We start from the raw sequence: 20,689 nt of genomic DNA, 5'->3' as shown, positions 1-20,689 counted from the left end.
TTATATTTTATTTTTATATTGAGTAAAAATTATTTTTAAATGGTGTAGTTTAAAATTGGACTAAAAATATTTTTTTAGAAATAGATTTGTGGGTCTGGAACCATTCTATTCTTTTTTAATTTTGCTACAGTATGACCCCGGATTGTGTATACAAGAGAAAAAACACTGTTTTACTATTAAAATTTTGAGAAAAATGTTAGCCTAAGAGCTGACGACATATTTAGAGAACATATTTTAGGCAAGCTAGAATAACTTAAAATGTATAGTTTATTAACTGGTGAACCCCGAATCCTAAGTCTGGCTGGGGGGTTGGGGGTATTTCGCTACTGCGCAACCCCTAACATTTGCAAAAAAATAAATCCAAAAAACATTCTTTAGGCAACTTGAAATTTGTTTATTCTTAAATTTTAGCATCTATTTAACCTAGAAATAAGTATGCCAGACTTTTTTTTCGGGTTTAAAGTGTAACCAGACCATTCCAAATATGTTTAATTATTATACCTAGAAAAACATACTTTAGGCATTCTAAAATTTTTACAGCGTGTTTATTAGATGATATTAAAAATATGTGTTAATTGCCAGACGAATTCAATGGGATTTAATACTGCCAGACGCGAATAAAGATTTTAAATGAGCGCGATAAGAAAGTCTTATGAGTATCTATAAGCGCGAGAAAGATAGTTTATTGAGACCCGGTCGGCAGCCGATGCGGCTGACGTAACGGTATTTTGGAGTACTTCAAATTTTCATAAAAACAATTTTTTAAACAAGTTTCATTTCAATTATTTGCAGGCTTTTATTTCATAGATTATTTTGATTATTTTGTTGGAGTTAAGTGGTACAAATAGATATTTTAGTAACTACTAATTTCGCTACTAACTAAATCACAATGGATAAAAGCCATTTAAGTTGTGTGGTTTGTGAAAAAGTTACTAGTAACAAAGTTATTGTTTTTGATGAAGGCAGATTGCAAAAATGCAAAGAATTTTTAAAAGTGCGTCAACAACATGGCTTAAAATATAAACAAGTGGTTTTATCAGAAAACGTAGTCCCGACAAAAGGGTACCATGTATAGTGCTAAAAAATAAGTATTCTCGAATTTTATTAAAGTACCATTGTTAATCTTTCTAAATAGATTCAAAAGTAAGTAGAAGTGCTTTACTTTTATGCTTAGGCGTTAAAATGACTTTTTTATATTGTCAATCGGGTCGCAAAAATTAATAATAATATAATATGTCACAAAAGTATAATAATAATTATACTTTTGTGACGTTTGAAAAAAATATTTTTTATATTATGCTAATTTTTAAATAATTATTCGTTTTCTTATTCTTTCAGATACAAAATACTTAAATTAAAAAGTCTTCTTATTGAAAGGATTTCAATCATATATTTTTATTAAAAAATGTTTTTACGACTCCAAAATGCTGTTACGTCAGCCGCATCGGCTGCCGACCGGGTCTCAATAAACTTAACACATATAATATTAACACATATTTTTTATTATCATCTAATAAACACGCTGTAAAAATTTTAGAATGCCTAAAGTATGTTTTCTAGGTATAATAATTAAACATATTTGGAATGGTCTGGATACATTTTAAACCCGAAAAAAAAGTCTGGCATACTTATTTATAGGTTAAATAGATGCTAAAATTTAAGAATAAACAAATTTCAAGTTGCCTAAAGAATGTTTTTTGGATTTATTTTTTTGCAAATGTTAGGTGTTGCGCAGTAGCGAAATACCCCCAACCCCCCAGCCAGACTTAGGATTCTGGGTTCACCAGTTAATAAACTATACATTTTAAGTTATTCTAGCTTGCCTAAAATATGTTCTCTAAATATGTCGTCAGCTCTTAGGCTATGTATTCTTCATAAAAATATTTGACCTAAAATGGTTAATCCCGTTTAAAATTTTCCAAACTTCCATACCGTTTTAGAAGTCACAACAATCAAAACACGTTTCTCTGGTTATTTAATTTCGACGCTTTTGATGCCTTTTTTTCCATCATATGGTAATATGTTCTGTTATATTTATTTTAGGCATTTAATATCTCACATAATTAAAGAGCCGACAACAATATTTTTAGTCTGCATATTTTTAAAAAGACAGATTAAACTTTTATATTTTTCTATTTCAAAAAATTATTTTTTTGAAGTAGAAAAATGTTCCACTTCTGAAATAGAATTTTAAGTTTTCATATTATTGATGGAAAGTATTATAATCTTAAAACTACTTAATTGAACTTGACTACCTCCGCTATAAAATGGCATCGTTAAAAACTTTGAACACTCGTTAATTTAAAAGTTTCCAAATTGGCTGTTTAATCGGAAAAAAATGAAAAAAAATCGGATGAGACAAAAAATATGTTTGTTTTCTTATTAGCAATCATCAGTATTAAAACAACAGTTTAAAAGACATTTAAAAGTAATAAAAGACGCAAGACACGTTACGTGTATTTTCGTTTCTCTTCAATGCTCTTAGTTTCGAAATTATTTACAAGTTTCTTCATATTATTTACAATTTCCGACACTTTAACTGAAAACTTTATTTAAAGTTGTTCGAGCGTGAAAAGATATATCCGAACTAAAAGAAAAAAAACTAAGGGAATAATCTGTCCCAGAGTTGATTAAATAGCGAATTCACTGACAATGTTAAATTTTGTTTTAGCTATTTCGATTTTATTTTAACCACCGAATAACGTTTAAAAATCCCTCATTGAATCCCGATAAGACAAAACGAAAAGACAGAGAAATACAAAAGCAATCGAAATAATTGGTGGAGAGCACTTAGAACCAAGCTTAAAACCATTTATTTGAAGGACGCATGTGAACTTGGCATGTACTAGAAGAGAAAGAAAGTAAAAATATAATTGACCAAGAGAAAGTTCATTTTCCGCAACTTTTTTTAGTTTTCCTACAACTTTACGATAGTATAGTTTTTATTATACATTTTTATTTTTCTTAAAAATTGCTTGAACAACAAATACCTCGTTATACCTAACATAAGTTATAAAGTGAAAGTAGTTAGTATGAAAATGTCGAGCAATGATCAATGTTTTTATACCGGGTGTTTTTCAAAAGTAGCTCACTTCTCTGTCTAACTTTTTTATTTTCTCAGCATAAATGACGATTGATTGACGTATTCAATTAGTTTAATACACTCTTCCTCTTTAAATTTTTATCCTTCCTCTTTCGATTTTTAAATGGTACCCTCAGTATTATTTTACTTTATTTGATAGAAAAGGACATTCTAAATAAAATCAAATCAAATGTCAACTTTTGACATTTCCGCTTAAAAAATAGAATTATAAATTTCAATCTCGAGCCATAAATGTAACGACAATTTAAGTCGAAGTACCAAGTATATGGTACCAAATTATTGGTAAAAAATACGATTTGGGCATCTTTTAACCAAACAGGAAAAGGATTAGATGACCAAATCTATTTTTCCAACGCTCCTTGTTTAAATAATAATGGTTTTAACACAGCCATGGCACTAGACTCAAATTTTAAATGCAATTTTTTTAATTGAAAATATCAAAAGTTGACACATAATATGTCATTCTATTCAGAATGTCATTTTCTATAATATATAAAATAGCGAGGGAACCATTTAAAACCTAGAGAACCAAAGAAAATTCTAAAGTTGTAGTAAGTGACCGAAAAAAATTAATAAAACATCAATCAATCGAGTTATGTCCATATGTACTAACATACCAAATTTCGTTTTTATATCTAAAAATAAAAATAAAAAAGTTATAGAGGTGAGCCACTTTTGAAAAACATCCAATATAGAAATTATATTGGAAACAAAACAAATAAGAAACAAAAAAATGTAATTCGTAATTAAACATATTATGGTACCGCCATTTAAAAAAACATTTTTGTTTTTTGTGAGTCGAAAATACTACCTTGCGAACAAAATTGCATACAATGAACTACTGTATATTAATATTATTTCCAATATACAATATATTTTAATTGATTTCACATTGTAAAGATCAGTAAAAAAGTGTTCGTAACATAATTACTAAATAAAAAAATAGTGGTTTATCATAGTACTGATATTCTGATTATAAAAAACGGCTCTTACCGTACAAAGCCAAAAAGATTTTTCCAAATATATCTTCGAAATCATATCAGCATGTAATAAGAAACTTCTACTCACGAATAGGCTATTGATGAAGAAGAAATATGTAGTAAATTTATCTGTGTTCCAGCTCTCAAAGTTTGACACCGCCAATGTCAAGCGGAAAAGAACCTCTTTTCAGTTTGCCGTTTTTTTCATTAAAAGTCTGTAAAAACTCGAAAGAGATGAATACGATTCGTTATTTCTATTCAAGGGTGAAAAGCAAAACAGGTAAAACATTTCCAAGTAAAATATAGTCCTGAAGCTTACTGCCTTTCTACTTGAAAGTGTTTAATGTATATGGTGAGATATATCCAGAAGGTTGAAATTTGTTATTAAATTTTTTAGCACATATCCATTCATCAACACATGAATTTATCATTCTATTTATTTTCCAGTATATAAGCTTATAACAAAAAATGAATAAAAAATGCGAAGACTAATAAAAGAAGGAAAATTTTAGGAATTAGGAATACCCCTGCGAATAAATAAAGAAATATTTGCCGGAAAAAAAATATTTATATTAACAAAATCGTTGTTGTCCATTTATTTCTTAATAATACTCTTAATAAAAATTCCAACTTCTTCAGTCCAAAAAGTTCTTTTGGATAGAAATGTTTTGGTTTGTTGTAATTATTCTATGTTAAGGTAAACCAAATCTTTTGATGAAAATGTATCTAAGTATATATAATTGCTACATTAGATTGTTATTATTGTCTATAAATTTCTGTCATTAATATATATACAAAAACTTAAAAATTACAGGAAAATATCTGATTAGTTTTTCAATGAAAATTAAAACCAAAAAATAATAGTAATTTTTTTCATAAAATGTCAGAGAGTTAGAATCCAACAGAAAATAGCTTACCAGTAGTTCTTTGCTTGTAAACAAATGTATCTAACAAGCAAACACTTAAAGTTCCAAAGGGTGTATCCTTCCGTTGTGTAAATCAAATAAGAAGAGAAGATAAAACATTTAAAGTGCCTAAATTCAGCTATGTCCAGAACACTTCAAATCTCTGGTGTGTGAAAAAGCGAATTAAAATAAACACTTTAGACATGTCTGTGCGAATTTCATTAAAATTTGTCATATTTAAACATTTTCTTGTAAATAATCCTAAAGATATAAACATTATTAAAATTAGTGAAGTAAGTCAGTTAACAATTTAATTTTTTAAGTAAATTTTGACATTCTATGTACTAAAATTTTTAGTCGGAAGAAAAATAGCATTGATCCGTTTAAATTAGGTTGCGGAGAAAAGCAGAGGAGAGTAGCAGAATATCCCACATTTATTTTATAAAATGCTTCTCCTGCTAGACTTTCTGACTTAAATTGGACATGTTGTAAAATTTGTTAGAGCCTGCGATGAAAATATCCCACTTTGTGTTATGTCCTTCAGATGCAACGTCATCAAGTTCTGGTATTACTTCTGTACACGTGTGTATGTTAAAATGTTATACTAAATTCGTCCGGTTCGTGACCCAGGTTTTATTCCACTGGCACAAAAACAATTGTACGTAAGAAGAAAATCCCTGAACCGTTTGGAGATATATTAAGGACATTAATACACATTTACTACAATTAATATCGGGGAACAGGCCTGCGAAATTAATAATAAAACTCTAAATTCCTCTAAAATATTTCCCCCCAAACTAAATTGCATTAAACCTTGTGTGATTCATTGCTGAGATATTAAAGGCCAACAGCTGCTCCGGACATGCGTTCTCAATTAATACGTTTTCTTTTGTCCTAATAAGAATATTTTCCAGCGTTTTATTTCTATGGCTACTCGCGCTTTATCTGCAAAGTGACGTAGAGGCATTTAAAACGCAAAGCCGCTGTAATGAGGCACTTGCTTTTTTACCTTTAACTGAACAATGCATCATTACGTCAACCGGTAGGTGCAGTTGGAATATTTTTTTATATCTTTTCTAGTGTTAATAGCTCGGAGCTACGAATAAATTATGATTAAGGTTTGGAGTGCTGGAACTTTATTTCCGTCTAAATAAATGTATTTTATCTTTTCATCAGAATACGTATATTTATAAAACTCGCAGCGATACATGCATAAATAAAATTTAAAAGCGTAAAATCGCTGATATTTTTCTTAATGTTACGCAATTACGACGTTATGAACTGGCATGCATTTTAACACACCTATGACAGAAATAAATTAAAAATTAAAACACGTTAAATTGAACATTTATGATTCAAAAGCAAAACTTATACCGTGTGGTGAATCGGAATACGGGACATAGAAAATCCCATGTAAATTTTGAAAAGGTTTTAAAAAAAATATTATCTCCTCAGATGATTTTATGCAAAAGTTGTATTAGACTTTTTTGAAGAGGTCTTAAATCATACCCAGCAAATACTATTTTCAGCTCTCTAATCCTTTTGTAGAGGATCATTGCAATTTAGAAAAGAAACAGCCTTTTCAAACTATACCTACAAATTCTTGTAAACAAAATGAACATCGAATTTGACAATGACAAAATACATATTTGCTGGTATTTTAAGATTTGTAGCTTTATCGGGACCGTATTATACATTTTACTAATTGTAAGATATATTTTTGCAAATAACCTTTAAATGCCGATTCCAAATAAAACGACATTCTAGGCGAAAGTACTAACTTTAATGCCTCTTCTAATACAACTTTTCAAAATCTGTCCCCTCTTTCGAATTTCCTGTCCCGTTTTCCGATGCACCATACGGTACACGTTCTACATAGTAAATGAAATGAAATAGAAACCATAAAAAAATATCTAACCTACAAAAACTTGAGAGGTTCAATGGCTAAGAAAAATGAAAATTCAAAAATATTATCAAATTTACTACAGCTTGCGACTTAAATATAATCTGAATCAATTTTCTAAGAAAACAAACATTTGTAAATTGACTTTTATCCAATAAAATATTGAAATAAATCAGTATAGACTTTAAATCTTCTTTTCTCCCAAATTCAATTATACTAAACGAAAATAAAAGTCGATAAAACAAGTCGTCTTATTGTCAGAAATAACGTGTAAAAGAATTTAAAAGAAGGTTGTAATAAAATAAAAACTGACATTGCTTTTAACTTATATTTATTTATTTTTAAGAAAGCTTTAAAATAAATCCGTAAAAGAGAAATATAAATTCAAAAATAAAGAAAATATAAAAAATTTAATATAAATACGAACATAAAAAAAGAATTATCTATTTAATCTAGTCCCGCTGTTAACCAACGAAATAGACAAATTCAAATATATCACGGACTTTTGTTAACATCTACGAATCCATTTTTATGTAAACACAATTTTTCATGCCTTCTTATCAATAGTATAATTTAATCAAAGAACAGATAATATATGAGCTGACCAGTAAAGTCTAACAAATGTCACGAATAAAGGAATCCAATTTATTATTTTACACACACATACAGGCACAGAAATAAATATAATCCCCAAACACGAATCTAGTATTTTATCAACTTATGTGTACATACAGGGTGGCCTATTAGAGCGAGGTATACTATATGCAGAATTACGCAGAATCCAATTATTTATATTATTTTTTTCATATACTTGTTAACAACGTCGATATTAGACTCGCTCTAATGGGCTATCCTGTATATCGTACCTAAATTACCGTTTAATTAAATTATATTTTTAGAAAATAAATTAAAACTAAAAGGTGGTAATAAGATTTAATTAAAATTTGATTCATTGCTAACAATCTGGTTGCTTTTTATATGACAAATCAAAAAATGTTTAGTTCTGAGCTATTGTGGTTTTCATAAAAAAAAATAAAATCTTTTTATTTTGAAATGTTCATACTAGTGAAAATATTTCAACCAAATTGAACTAAAATGTGAAATTCGTTGGGCTTATACGGTAGTTCACATACGTAGTAGTTATTAAGCGTAGAGAATGCGTCATTTCGTCGAAATCTTAGTTATTTCGGTATTGCTGACAAAGGGTGTAATCAAATGAATATCCCTTTGTTTAAATCAAATTTTACCTAATTTCAAGGATCACTTGTTTAAATGCCGTCAAAGTAAACCCATTAAGCGATTATCCGTTACAGGCTTTGAAGGTAATGCTTTCCTAGTAAATTTCTTCAACTTCAAAAGTCTTGAAATAAATACTAAAAATAAAAATTTTTGACGATCTTATCAGTTCTGAATGCTGTTTTAGTTATTTTAGTAATAATGCTTTGGGAAAAAAATAAAGAAACAATTTTGCTAATTATACTTAAATTAAAATTAGGTAATTTATTAAGTTTCTACAATTAGCAGAAATACCATTTTTGATTTGATTGCTTTCCGTTGTAAGTATTTTCTTCTTGTTTTTCTTTTATATTATTTCCTTAGTAGTAACAACTGATTACAGTATTTGTCCCCAATAACAGTTATCAATGGAGATAGTATTTTCAGAAAATAGCTCATTAAGTACGTCCAACGGCTACGACACACATTTTTAGGTTTCGTTTTGGTATTTGTGGAATTTCCGGATTTTATTTCAGTCAAGATAAACACAGGAGTATTTTTGCTTCGACATTTTTTTTCAGCAAAAATATTTAGAGAAATAATAAACCAGAGTATAAAAATAAATCACTTCATATAAGTTTATCTTTTACTAATATCTAAAATTAATATATTTAGTTAGTTAAAAAGTGTTATAAAGAAATTAGGTATTGACAGGCCTTATATAGAAACTCTCGCCGGTATATACAAAGAAACTAAAGCGAGTGTAATGATATATAAATCAACCCCGGAGTTCCCAACTGATAAAGGAGTACGATAAGGAGACGCAATATCGCCAATGCTGTTTACAGCAACACTAGAAAACATCATTCGTCTACTGGACTGAACCAACAAAGGATTAAGAATAGATTGAGAAGATCTTAACCATTTAAGTTTCGCTGATGACATAGTCCTAATTGCCAATAGTCCTGGAGAACTACAAGTACAAATTAACGAACTAAATACAGTCAGCAATAAAGTAGGTCTCAAAATGAATTTAGCAAAAACTAAAGTAATGTACAACAAACTACTCGTTTGTTGTACAGGGTGAGTCAACGATAGAGTAAAGTCCATTATCTTATTTGTTTCAAGGTTTACAAAAAAATGTTTAATATAAAAGTTATAGGGATGGTTAAGATACACATTTTAAAATTATTATTGAGTATACAAGGTGCTCCAAAAAAGTGTGGCGGCTATAACATATATTTTTTTAAATACAACACCCTATTTTTTATTTTATTTTTAGACTCTGCGTAAAATTTCATAATTTTTTTTATATATAATGTTATATACCTAAAATTAATAGTTTTTGTAATATTTCAATTTATTTAATCAAATGTTAAATTGCAGTGTGGTAAAAAATTGTCAGTGGTGCCATTGTTTCTGAAGTTGGAGTACTAAAATTTGGTAGGAGAGTTTTATAGAAATGAAAAAAAAGATATATCTAAAGATATTTTAGTTAAATGATACAGGGTGTTCAAAATATATTTATGAATTTCAACTATTTAAAATTAAAAAATCACAAATTTTTTAAATGGAACACCCTATATATTATCATTTTTTCTGATAGATTTGACAAAACTCTTCAACTTTTATTAAATCTGTCATATCCCTATTTTTAATAGTTTGCGATTTATTCCCATTTTTTCTACTTTTACCCATATTTTCAATACAATTAGCCTATAAAATCATAGTTGCCATGACAAAACAAAATTATTTATTACTTACCTTTAACAAGTAGCTTCATAATTAGTTACAATTGCTGGTATTAGTTAAAATTAATTAACTTTACTGAAATAAACTAAATCGCAGTAGTGAATTTCTTGGTGTATTTCTATATTATGAAAGATGACACTTGGGATTTTTCGTCGGGGCGAATAGCCACAGATTAGGGTAATACTAGATTACCTAATTGCTCAAGACTACTGATATATGAATTTTCTTCAACATACAGTAAAGTTTTTTCTCGTAGTAATTCTGGTTTATAATTCATTTGGTAAAGCCAATATTACTACTGCCGCGAAACCGTCCCATTACTCACTGAAGATGTTTTCTAGATAATATACATCTATTCTTATAGTACTGAACCAAAAAATTTAGTTTTCTAAGCTTGTCTGTGTATATCAATCACATTGACTAATTCATTTCAAGAAAATCTGTAACTATTATTTCTACCATTTATACTTATTAAAACAAATTAAACTATAATTCAAATTTTGTTCTTAACTTGCTTAACAGACAAGAAATTGTGATAATTATTACTTTTTGTCATGGCAACTATGATGTTATAGCGCAATTGTATTAAAAATATGGGTAAAAATTGGAATAAATCGCAAACTAATTAAAATAGGTATATGACATTCTTAATAAAAGTTGAAGAGTTTGGTAAAATCTGTCAGAAAAAATGATAATATATAGGGTGTACCATTTAAAAAAATTGAAATTCCTTAATTTTAAGTAGTTGAAATTCCTAAATATATTTTGAACACCCTGTAACATCTAACTAAAATATCTTTACATAGGTCTGTTTCTATATCTCTATAAAATTCTACTACCAAATTTTAGTTGTCCAACTTCAGAATCAATGCCATCATTGACAATTTTTTAACCCACTGCAACCTAACATTTGTTTAAACAAATTTAAATATAACAAAAACTATTAATTTTAGGTATATAACATTATATATAAAAAAGTTATGGAATTTTACGCGGAATCTAAAAATAAAATAAAAAATAGTGTGTTGCATTTAAAAAAACATGTTATATTTGCCACACTTTTTGGAAGCACCCTGTATACTGTATAAAAATTTTAAAATTTGTATCTTAACCATCTCTATAACTTTTATGTTCAATATTTTTTTGTAAACCTCGAAACAAATGAGATAATGGACTTTACTCTATCGTTGACTCACCCTGTACATTATCCTATATCTTCCTACTAGGAAGAAAAGATTATTTTAATAAATAACACAAAACTAGAAATAGCAAAAGAATACATAAATTTGTGACAACTAATACACAGCTCGGGATCTCTACTACCAGAAATCAACCAAAGAATTAAGTTAGCATGGAGTACTTATGGAAGAAACTAAATCACATTTAAATCTAGAATGCCACTTTATCTAAAGAAAAAACATTCGACCAATGTGTATTACCGCAGTCATGACCTATGCATGCGAGACCTGGACACTTAAAACGAACATTATAAGGAAACTACAGGTCGCACAACGCCCAATGGAACGAAATATGCTTGGAATAGCCAACAAAGACCGTAAAAGAATAGAGTGGATACGACAAAAAACCCAGGTAACAGATGACATTCCTGTGGATTCTGTATCAAATCCCTCAAGTGGCAATGGGCAGGACACCTGGCAAGAAGGACGGACAGCGGATGCGCTACAGAAATTACAGTATAGTACCTACGAGAAATTAAGAGACGTAGATGAAGACCTAACCTGAGATGGGACCATGGTATTAGGAACTTTGGGGAGATAACTTGGATCCGCTTAGCCAACAATGGGCCCAACTACAAAGATATTATCTAAATAAATGAGGAAGGCTACATCATAATTGGTAATGGTTGAATTAGCTAAAAATGATGACAGAGTGCAACTGTGTTGTAATATTGTTAGTGCAAGGATTCAACTCTAATAAGAAATATGTCTAACTGTATCATTACCTTATCAAGACTTATTTAAACACTGCCTTGTTTACTTTACTCGAATAGAACGGGATTTAACAAAAGTGATCTTAGCTTAACGTCAACATTAGCAATTTTAGGTACTCTTACAGTCATCGAGTTATATTTATTGTACTCTGTCTCTCATTTGATCAAAACTAGTAATTAAGTTATTTAATAAAACTATAAATATAGGAAATTGCATCAAATATAAAATTGCCATTCAAAAGTTATGTTTAATATAACTATAAAATAATATTCTCCAATTAATAAAAACACGTTACTTTACTTTTTCTTTGTAATAAATGCTCAATAACAGCGAGAACTTCAGTTCGAGAAATTTGTAGCGTGTCTAAGATAGTTGAAATTATTCAGCTTTAGCAAGTTTTCTTGTAAAAAGTTTCAGTAGAATAAAAAACAATTTTTCTTTGGGAGATTGCGAGTTGGAAGATTTTTAGAAATTTGTTGGGACGGATAATTTCAATCACTGCTACATTCGAATAAAACATAAAATGTCAAATATCTACAATACAAATAAAAACAATTCCTATTACCACAAATTTCTCTACTTACTTAAAGATTCTAATTTAAAATTTACTTTACTGTTATTCCTTTCCTATTAACGGCAGTTTTCAAGATAAATTTAAGAATTCAAGTTTTTACGAATATGCAAGTACTACTTAAAAACACGAAATCGTACACTGTAATTAAAATTTAGTCAAAATTAGCGTCAAAACGTCACAATATATTTAATCCTATTAATATACCATTTTGATTAACTAAAAGCAATTAAATTTTAAATCGTTATTGAGAGTAATTATTGTAATTCAATTCTAGCTAACTTTAATCTGCTTTCCGAAAACCGATTTCTATCTCTGTTCGCCATTCCAAAAGATCATTAGCGGATTATAGCTAATACACAAAACCAACAAATAAAGTTATATCAGTAGACAAAAATTACATGGAATAATTAATTAGTCTGAATAATAGAGCGTTTTCTGTTGAATGTGTTTAATAATTTTGTACTTATCAGATGCAATCGTTTTTGGGGGAGGGTTTGGGATTTTTGAGCACTGGGCGACCTGTAAAGCCTTTTGTTTGTTCCTTTTCTATGTCTGTACCAAAATCTCATATACATGTAGAATGTAGAATGTTTAGGAGACGAGTTAATCACCGCGACCTTATAGATCTATTGTGTGTTCCCCTTTCTTGAGTTATAACGGGTTATAACTCATCATACAGTCTCAGGGCTTTAACAAAAACCAGTATCTGAGACGGCTCCACAGAGGCCAGCTCTGCATCCTGGACATCAGACGTACCAAAGTTCATCGCACGAATGGTCATCGTCTCGGCGCACTCAGTGATAAAGTGTTCTGGTGTTTTCCCATTTTCCCCACAAAATCTGCATTCGCCGTTGTTTCTCAGCTTCAGCCTACTGAGGTGTTCGTTGAGGAGAGAGTGTCCTGTTTGAAACCCCGTGACAATCCGAAGATTGTTTTTACTTAAATCAAGGAAAACCTTTGATTTTTCTCGGTCGTAAGTTCTGAGGAACTTCTTCGAGTGTCTTAGACCGTTGGAGGACACCCATTCCAAGTTACGGTTGGAGTCTTCCAGATTCTTCAGTTCCGCTTTTAGTTGGTTCCCGTTTGGAAAACAGAATGGTTCTTGTCCAGTTAGTGGAGTCATATACATGTACCCTGTACCAAGTTGTGCAGGTCCTGGATAGGATGGGAGCATAGTTCCTCCGGTTTTGGCCTAATTTTCCTAAATAGAAAGCCCAGAGCCTTACAGTGACATGTGCTCCGCTGTTTTAGAATCTTTATCGCAGAGTATGGAGCAAAGTCGGCTCAGCTTTCATAACTGATTTAGTAACGATTTAGTTAAGTCTACTACAGGTTATACATTTGGGTATTTCCAATACTGGCTCTGGACCAAGATAGGATTACGATGATTTTTGACATATTATATGTTTGTCGTAATATTTCTCGTCTTCTTTTTCGTTGTTAACTTTTTATGCTCAATGCGACAACTGGGTAGAATCGAAATCGAATCAAGCACTAAAAGTCTTATATAATATGTGAGCCGTAAAATCCTGTTCCCTCGTGTATAATCGAGTCGCGTCGGTAAAAATTTGACCGATTAATAGGCGCTTCGATACGTAAAAAGGCTCTCTCGCTTTGTGACTCACAAAAATAACTGGCGGTCGTTACCAGGGATGACAGATTTCAGATTTATTCGACTAATACTCCACTCAATTTTATATTTAAATATGTTTGATATATTAATCTCTATATCCGTTTTAAAAATATAGAGAACATTTTTTAGATTATAAATTAACTTCATATAAATTTAAGAATAAAATATATGACAGTACTGTAATTGTCCTGTAAACAAAGTTAGATTATGGATTTAATGAAGTTTTAAAAGGGACAAGAGAATTTGAGCCAAAAACTGGGCACCTACCTCGGCATCCTTCAGGCAGAAATCTACGCTATCAAAAAATGCGTACAATTTATCTTAGTCATCTTATCCGATAGTCAAGCAGCATTAAAAGCCATCAAGATAGTAACCATCAGTTCAATGTTGTCAAAGTGAAAAAAATGAGAAGCTGAACAAATTAGGCAAAGATAATAAAGTCCTCCTACTCTGAGTGCCAGTCCACCAATGGCTAGAAGGCAATAAGTGAATTACCTGTACCAGAACCGCGTCCCAAGTAGAAACCAACTTAAATCTGAACTCAAGAACCTGAAAAACGCCATCCATAACCTGGAATGGGAATCCTTCAACGGTCTAAGACACTCGAACAAATTTCTCAGAACTTACGACCGAGAAAAATTAAAGATTTTCGTTTATTTAAGTAAGAACAATCTTCGGATTGTCACGGGGGTTTTGTCTCCTCAACGAACACCTCCACACGATCGAAGCTAAGAAACAACGGCCAATGCAGATTCTATGGGGAAAATAGGGAAACACCAAAACACCTCATCACTGAGTGCGCCGAGACGACAACCATTTGTGCCATGAAGTTTGGTACGACTGATATTGGAGATATTTGTCAAAGCCTTGAGACTGTATGATGAGTTATAACTCAAGAAAGGAGGACACAATAGATCTGTGAGGTCGCAATGATTAAACCTCCCCCCTCCCATGCATTCTACAAGGTTTTGGATAAATTTAGCTGTCATGGCAATAAAGCAGCATAAAAAATCGTGCTAATAATAAATGATAGTGATCCTACTTAATTTCTTTAATATTTTTCTAGAAAAACAAACAGAAACTATCTCAAGTAAAAACTTATTCTTTTTCAGCGACGAGGTCCTTTTCATTTATTTTCTTTTCCCCCACTGCATTAATAGTATTTTATAACTTCCTACAGCTACCTCTCTCTTAAATAAAGAATTATATTTCTTTACACTTTCCACAGCAGTAAACATAAACTTAAGGAAGTTGTTCAGAGAAATGCAGTATTACGGTTTCTATCTTATTACAAATATTAATTTCTTATTGACTAATTAAGTAAATTACTTTTATGAATGGGGTTGTTTATATCAGCCTGAAAATTTATCATATACATTAAGATAATTAATTAACTAAAGATAATTGAGCCATAAATAAGTACTAATACATTTTACCCCTTTATAACAAGGCAACTGATAAAAAAAATCAAAAATCCCATGATTTTTTGATGTCATTCTGACATCTATACTAATATATAAAATCCTTAAGTGACTGACATACTGATTAATCACGATCCTGCTCAAACCACTCAACGTAAGAAGCTCAATTTTGGCATACATTTTGATTCTAGGGTGTAGAGGTTCGATAAGAAGGGATTTTTCGAAATTCCAGTTCCAAGAGGGCGAAACCACCCCTCAAATATTACAATATTTTTTATTTAAAAAACGGTCAAGTTTCCGAAAAAACGCTTAAACACGTATATTTTATTTTGTTTTTTTACATATTTTAACATTTTTAAAAATGTATACAGGGTGTTTCGAAAAATCTGGTCATTGATTAATCACGATCCTGCTTAAAGCGCTTGACGTAAAAAAGCTGATTTTTGGAAAACAGATTGACTTTAGGGTGTAGAGGTTCGATAAAAGTAGAATTTTTCGAAACTCGAATTCTAAAGGGGTGAAACTATCCCTCAAATATTAAAATATTTTTTATTTATTTAAAACCGGTGAGTTTTTCGGAAAAACTCTTAAACACGTATATTTTTATTTTGTTGTTTTACATATTTTAAGATTTTTTATAAATTTATACAGGGTGTTTCATAAAATATGACCATTGAGTAATCACGATTCTGCTTAAACTGCTTGACGTTTAAAGCTGATTTTTGGTAAACGGATTGACTGTGGGGTGTAGAGGTTCGATAAGGAGGGGTTTCTCGAATCTCAAATTCCAAGAGGGTGAAAACGCCCCTCAAATATTACTATATTTTTTGTTATTTAAAAAACCTGTTAGTCTTTCGGGAAAACCCTTGAACTAGCATAATTTATTTGGTTTTTTTACATATTTTGAAATTTTTAAAAAATCATACAGGGTGTTCTAAAAGGTTGGGTAATTTCTTAACCACGATTCTGCTTAAACTGCTTGACGTAAAAAGCTTATTTTTGGCAAACGGATTTTTCGAAAGTCAAATTCCAACGAGATGTTACTCAAATATTACCAAGTTATATAATAATATCGCCATATTGTTTTTTTTTCATGCTGACATAAATGTGAGAAAATTTTATCCAGTTTGTATGTTAATGGAAATTCTTGCTTTGCTTTATCATCACCATTACAAATGATTAATTCGACGCGAACGAAGTCGCTGGTACACGCTAGTTTTATTGATATAAATATGAACAAATTAAACAAAAATATTGATAATTAATTGTCAGTATTTTAAAGTGTACACACAATGTATACTACTTTTAAATCCACGTAGAAAAATATAAAAATTGAATATTAAGTGACAATAGTTTAATTACCTAATTTAGGGGATGATATTGTTGTTTTATTGTTTTTGGGCATAAATCTGGAACGAGTGGGTGTATCGATTTGAGTGAGGCGTCCGTCGTTGGATTGGGAGGCAAAAAAAGCGTCAACCCCTATATTAGGGGTTGATTTTATTTTTAAATTTTTTGGATAAAAATCCGGTACTGATGGGGTTATTAATTTGTGTGAGTTGTTAGATTTGGAACGTTAAAAGCATAGAATTATCAGTGGCCTTATCCCCCATTTTAGGGGTTGTTTATGTTTTATAATATTTTAGTTGAATTGAATTGATTGAAAAAAAAAATAGAATGGTACTAAAATAGAAAATAGAATAGAAGTCCTAAAATAACAGCGGTGTTGCCATTTATAGAAAAATGTTTTCTTTGATCGCATTCTAAAGCAATTTTCAAGAGTAACATTAACAGTCAAGAGGTTTTACTGTTATTCGTATACATAAAAGCTTTGTTATAAGTTTTAAAGGATATTTTTATCCGGTCTCGAGATTGTCAAAATTGCCGTTTTGGAAAGTCATATAGCCACTCTAAGAGAAGAAGTAAACATTCAATGTATGTAACGCTTTTTGACCAGCTCTTTCGATTTCGAAAACAGATTCAAAACTTTTGGATACATATAGTAGAAAATATAAATTGAATCTTTATCCTGTGTTTTAAAAATGAGATCAAATTTAAAATTATTGCATTGCCGTAAGTTTAATAAGACCTCCAAGTCTCCAACTCGTACGTTCATATCTTGCCAAGGAAATCCTCTTATAAGTGATGCTTAGCATGGATTTCTGCCAAGAACTCTGCGATTAAGGTCTTTTTGCGATTCAAAATCATGCCGGTTGCTTTTTGATTCATCTTAACTGACTGTGACATAATGATATTACAGCTTGAACACTGCGAGTTTATTTGAAATTGTAAAAGCTAAGCTTAGAATAAATACACCATAAACTCTGGCGGTTTTTTATAGGTTGGATTATATTTAGATATTATTTTAAAAACAATTTTAACATTTAAAAATATTTTAATATTTTATTTGCCATATATTTATTTTAGGGCTTCTATTCCGAGTATGTGTATGGGTAACAAATAAATAAAACAAATAAATTTGATGTGGGGATTATAGTGTACCTCGGTTTATGGATGCGAAAGATAGCTGTTTGAAAACTTGACAAGGATTATTAAAACTAATTACGAAAATGTTTTTAATATAAACACACTATGAATCCGAAACAAAGGGGTTTATAAAAATGATTTACAACGGTGTTAGGGCGTTATTAATTTTTAATAAATTGTGTTGACAGCATTTGTACTTGGTGGATTTAATTGAAAATTGGAAAATTCCGCATACAACAATGGACAAGGGCGCGTTGCTGGTGTCTGCGAAAGATTAACACACTGACTGATATATTACAAGCTAAAACTAATTATCCTAGATGCAGCACAACAGATTTCTTAAATTAATTAATTTTATAAAACCACCGGAACGGTTTTTGTTCGTTGTTTTATCAAACTGCAGCTCGGCTTTTGGATTTATTTTTCGTCTCAAACTTTTATTCGAAAATCTGAAAGAAGCTTCACAGCAATTTTCATTAAATATTCACACATTGATGGATATATTACGGCCTAAAACTAATTATCTTTGATGAAGGAGAACTGATTTCTTAAACTAATTAAGTTCGTATAACCGCCAGCTTACTTTTTAGTTTCATTTCTCGGATATTACCGCTTTAATTAATAAAAGCGTTCTCTTAATATCATCAGAGCGTTAAAGTGTTCGATCTAATCATTTAAATAATCTATTTTTTGTTACAGGAAACATGAAGAGAGGCCTGATTTAGAAGATGAAAGGTAAGTAATTGAGATAAAACGATAAAAGTAAGATATTATACCTTATAAGAGCAATATTCTTACTTTTTTTTAGTTTAGATGTTATAAAAAAATACAAAATTAATCGTACAGGTTATTCCATTTTCGTGTGTTTTGCAAGGTTTCTCGTTTATGAGTAGAGCTATAGAGATGCGGTTTTCACATTACTGTCCTACTTTCTGATGAAACTAAAGATGCTACACACAAATTTATCTTAGCCCTCTTTGTTCTTAAAATACAGGGTGAAATTCGTTTGTAATTTAGTAAAATTCGGGTATCTTAAAACTTATCAAAAAATTAACTGAGTCCTGTAGAGTTTTTCACCTAGAATATTCTATAAAAACGCCGCAAAATTATGTTGCTTTAAACGTGATACCCTGTATTATTATATTTTTATGTTATTTGCCTTTTTATAAGATTTCTAAAAATATAAAATTTATTTTCATAAACAAGGCAAAAGATCTATTATTTAACTTTTAAACAGGGGCGACCCGTTTAAAATAGGTAATCAAAACAATCGAATAGGTAATTTATTCGACCTGAAATTTTGGTTTCTGGCAATTCCAGGCTAGTTTCTATGTGTAGAAATCATTGCAAACGTACATTAAAAATATCAGTAGTAAGTTTGATTGACTACGTGTTATCTAAAAGCTGTACAAGTTTATTTTCAATGCAGTTTATTAAGATAACATAATGGAAAGCAAAATTATATGCTTTAATTAAATTAAATAAAATGATAATACCCTTTAAACTTAGTTTATTTATGCTAAAAAGTAAAAATATGCAATTTTTTACCTTGTTCATAAGAATAAGTATAGAATATATTATATTTTTTGAAAGCTTATGATAAGGAAAATAAAATAAAAAAATATACAGAGGGTCCCATTTAAAAAAAATGTTTCAGTCATATTTCGGAAATGATAGCTCCTAGCGAAAAAATAGGTACACCACTGCTTTCTACGTAAAATACTCTACGACTCTACGGGACTCAGTTTTCATCTTTTCAATAAGTAATATAACCAAGATACGAAGAGAGTAAAATAATGCAACATTTTCAAATTCGCCCAGTATTTCAGAAACCCATGAAACTAGGACAAATCTGTGTGTAACTTTAGTTTCATAAAAAGTAGCAAAGTGATGTGAAAACCGCACCTTGTATTTCTACTCATAACGAAAAACCCTATAAAACACACGAAAATCGCCACCCTGTACAAGGGTTGTTTTACTATGCATAGTCTCTAACAATGAAGAAAGCAAATAAGTTAGTAATAATAGTATGTATGATATCGCTAATCAATATAAAACATAGGATCTGGTTAACCATTTTGTAGATATTTTCAATTTTATACTAAATTTTAAGAGTCTTTGGTAGAAGAATTTTAACGAAATTCTTATTTTATATAATATTTGAACAATGAAAATTTACAAATACTTTGAATTCGGCCGAGATGTAGATAAATGAGAGGTAATTGAACAAATTGGAGTTTAAAGAAACGATTTGTGTTTTCACTTTAACACATCTGTTGAAAAACGATATAATAAAATAAAACTGTAAGTAGGGCAATCCCGTAAGATCCACACTATTCACGATAGTGTCCTTAAAATTGGAAACTATTCTTTTACATGGGATTTGTCTGAAAAGAAATTACACGCTTTTTGAAGATAAAATGGAAAACTCTCGTATATTTTAACAAGGACTTTAGCCCGTGATACAATATATCATTTCCACAAGCGCGATTTTTAGAAATAGAGAATACTCTTACCTTAAATAACACTGGACTACAGGCCACAAATAAACATGCAATTATTACGTGGACTAGATATTGGTAAGCACTCACCTGAAAAAGAAAATTAATTTGTCTAAACATTATTATGATTCTTATAACTAGCAAAAAAAATAAGCCACAAACCGCAAATAATTATTTATGAAAAACGAAGTGCAAATATAAAAGAGAAAAAAGGGGCAATTATTATATCAAATTTTAATGACTATAAATCAGTCTTGTGTAGC

The 20,689-nt window shown here is 30.0% G+C and overlaps 1 protein-coding gene across 1 annotated transcript in view; it reads left to right on the top strand.

The window, feature by feature from the left end:
• The window catches only part of LOC115882532 (tyrosine-protein phosphatase 99A), a 291,693-nt gene that overhangs the window by 97,146 nt on the left and 173,858 nt on the right, over nt 1–20,689 (top strand). Inside the window, exon 4 of the mRNA XM_030900649.1 lies at nt 18,625–18,660. Within this exon, the coding sequence (XP_030756509.1) occupies nt 18,625–18,660 (36 nt within the window). The remainder of the gene's footprint in view (nt 1–18,624; nt 18,661–20,689) is intronic.

The sequence above is a fragment of the Sitophilus oryzae genome, unplaced genomic scaffold, assembly GCF_002938485.1.
Source record: "Sitophilus oryzae breed Bouriz unplaced genomic scaffold, Soryzae_2.0 scaffold_177_pilon_pilon, whole genome shotgun sequence".
Taxonomy (NCBI): Eukaryota; Metazoa; Arthropoda; class Insecta; order Coleoptera; family Curculionidae; genus Sitophilus; species Sitophilus oryzae.
Note: the sequence above shows the minus strand (reverse complement) of the source record. Positions and strands in the feature narration are given on the sequence as shown.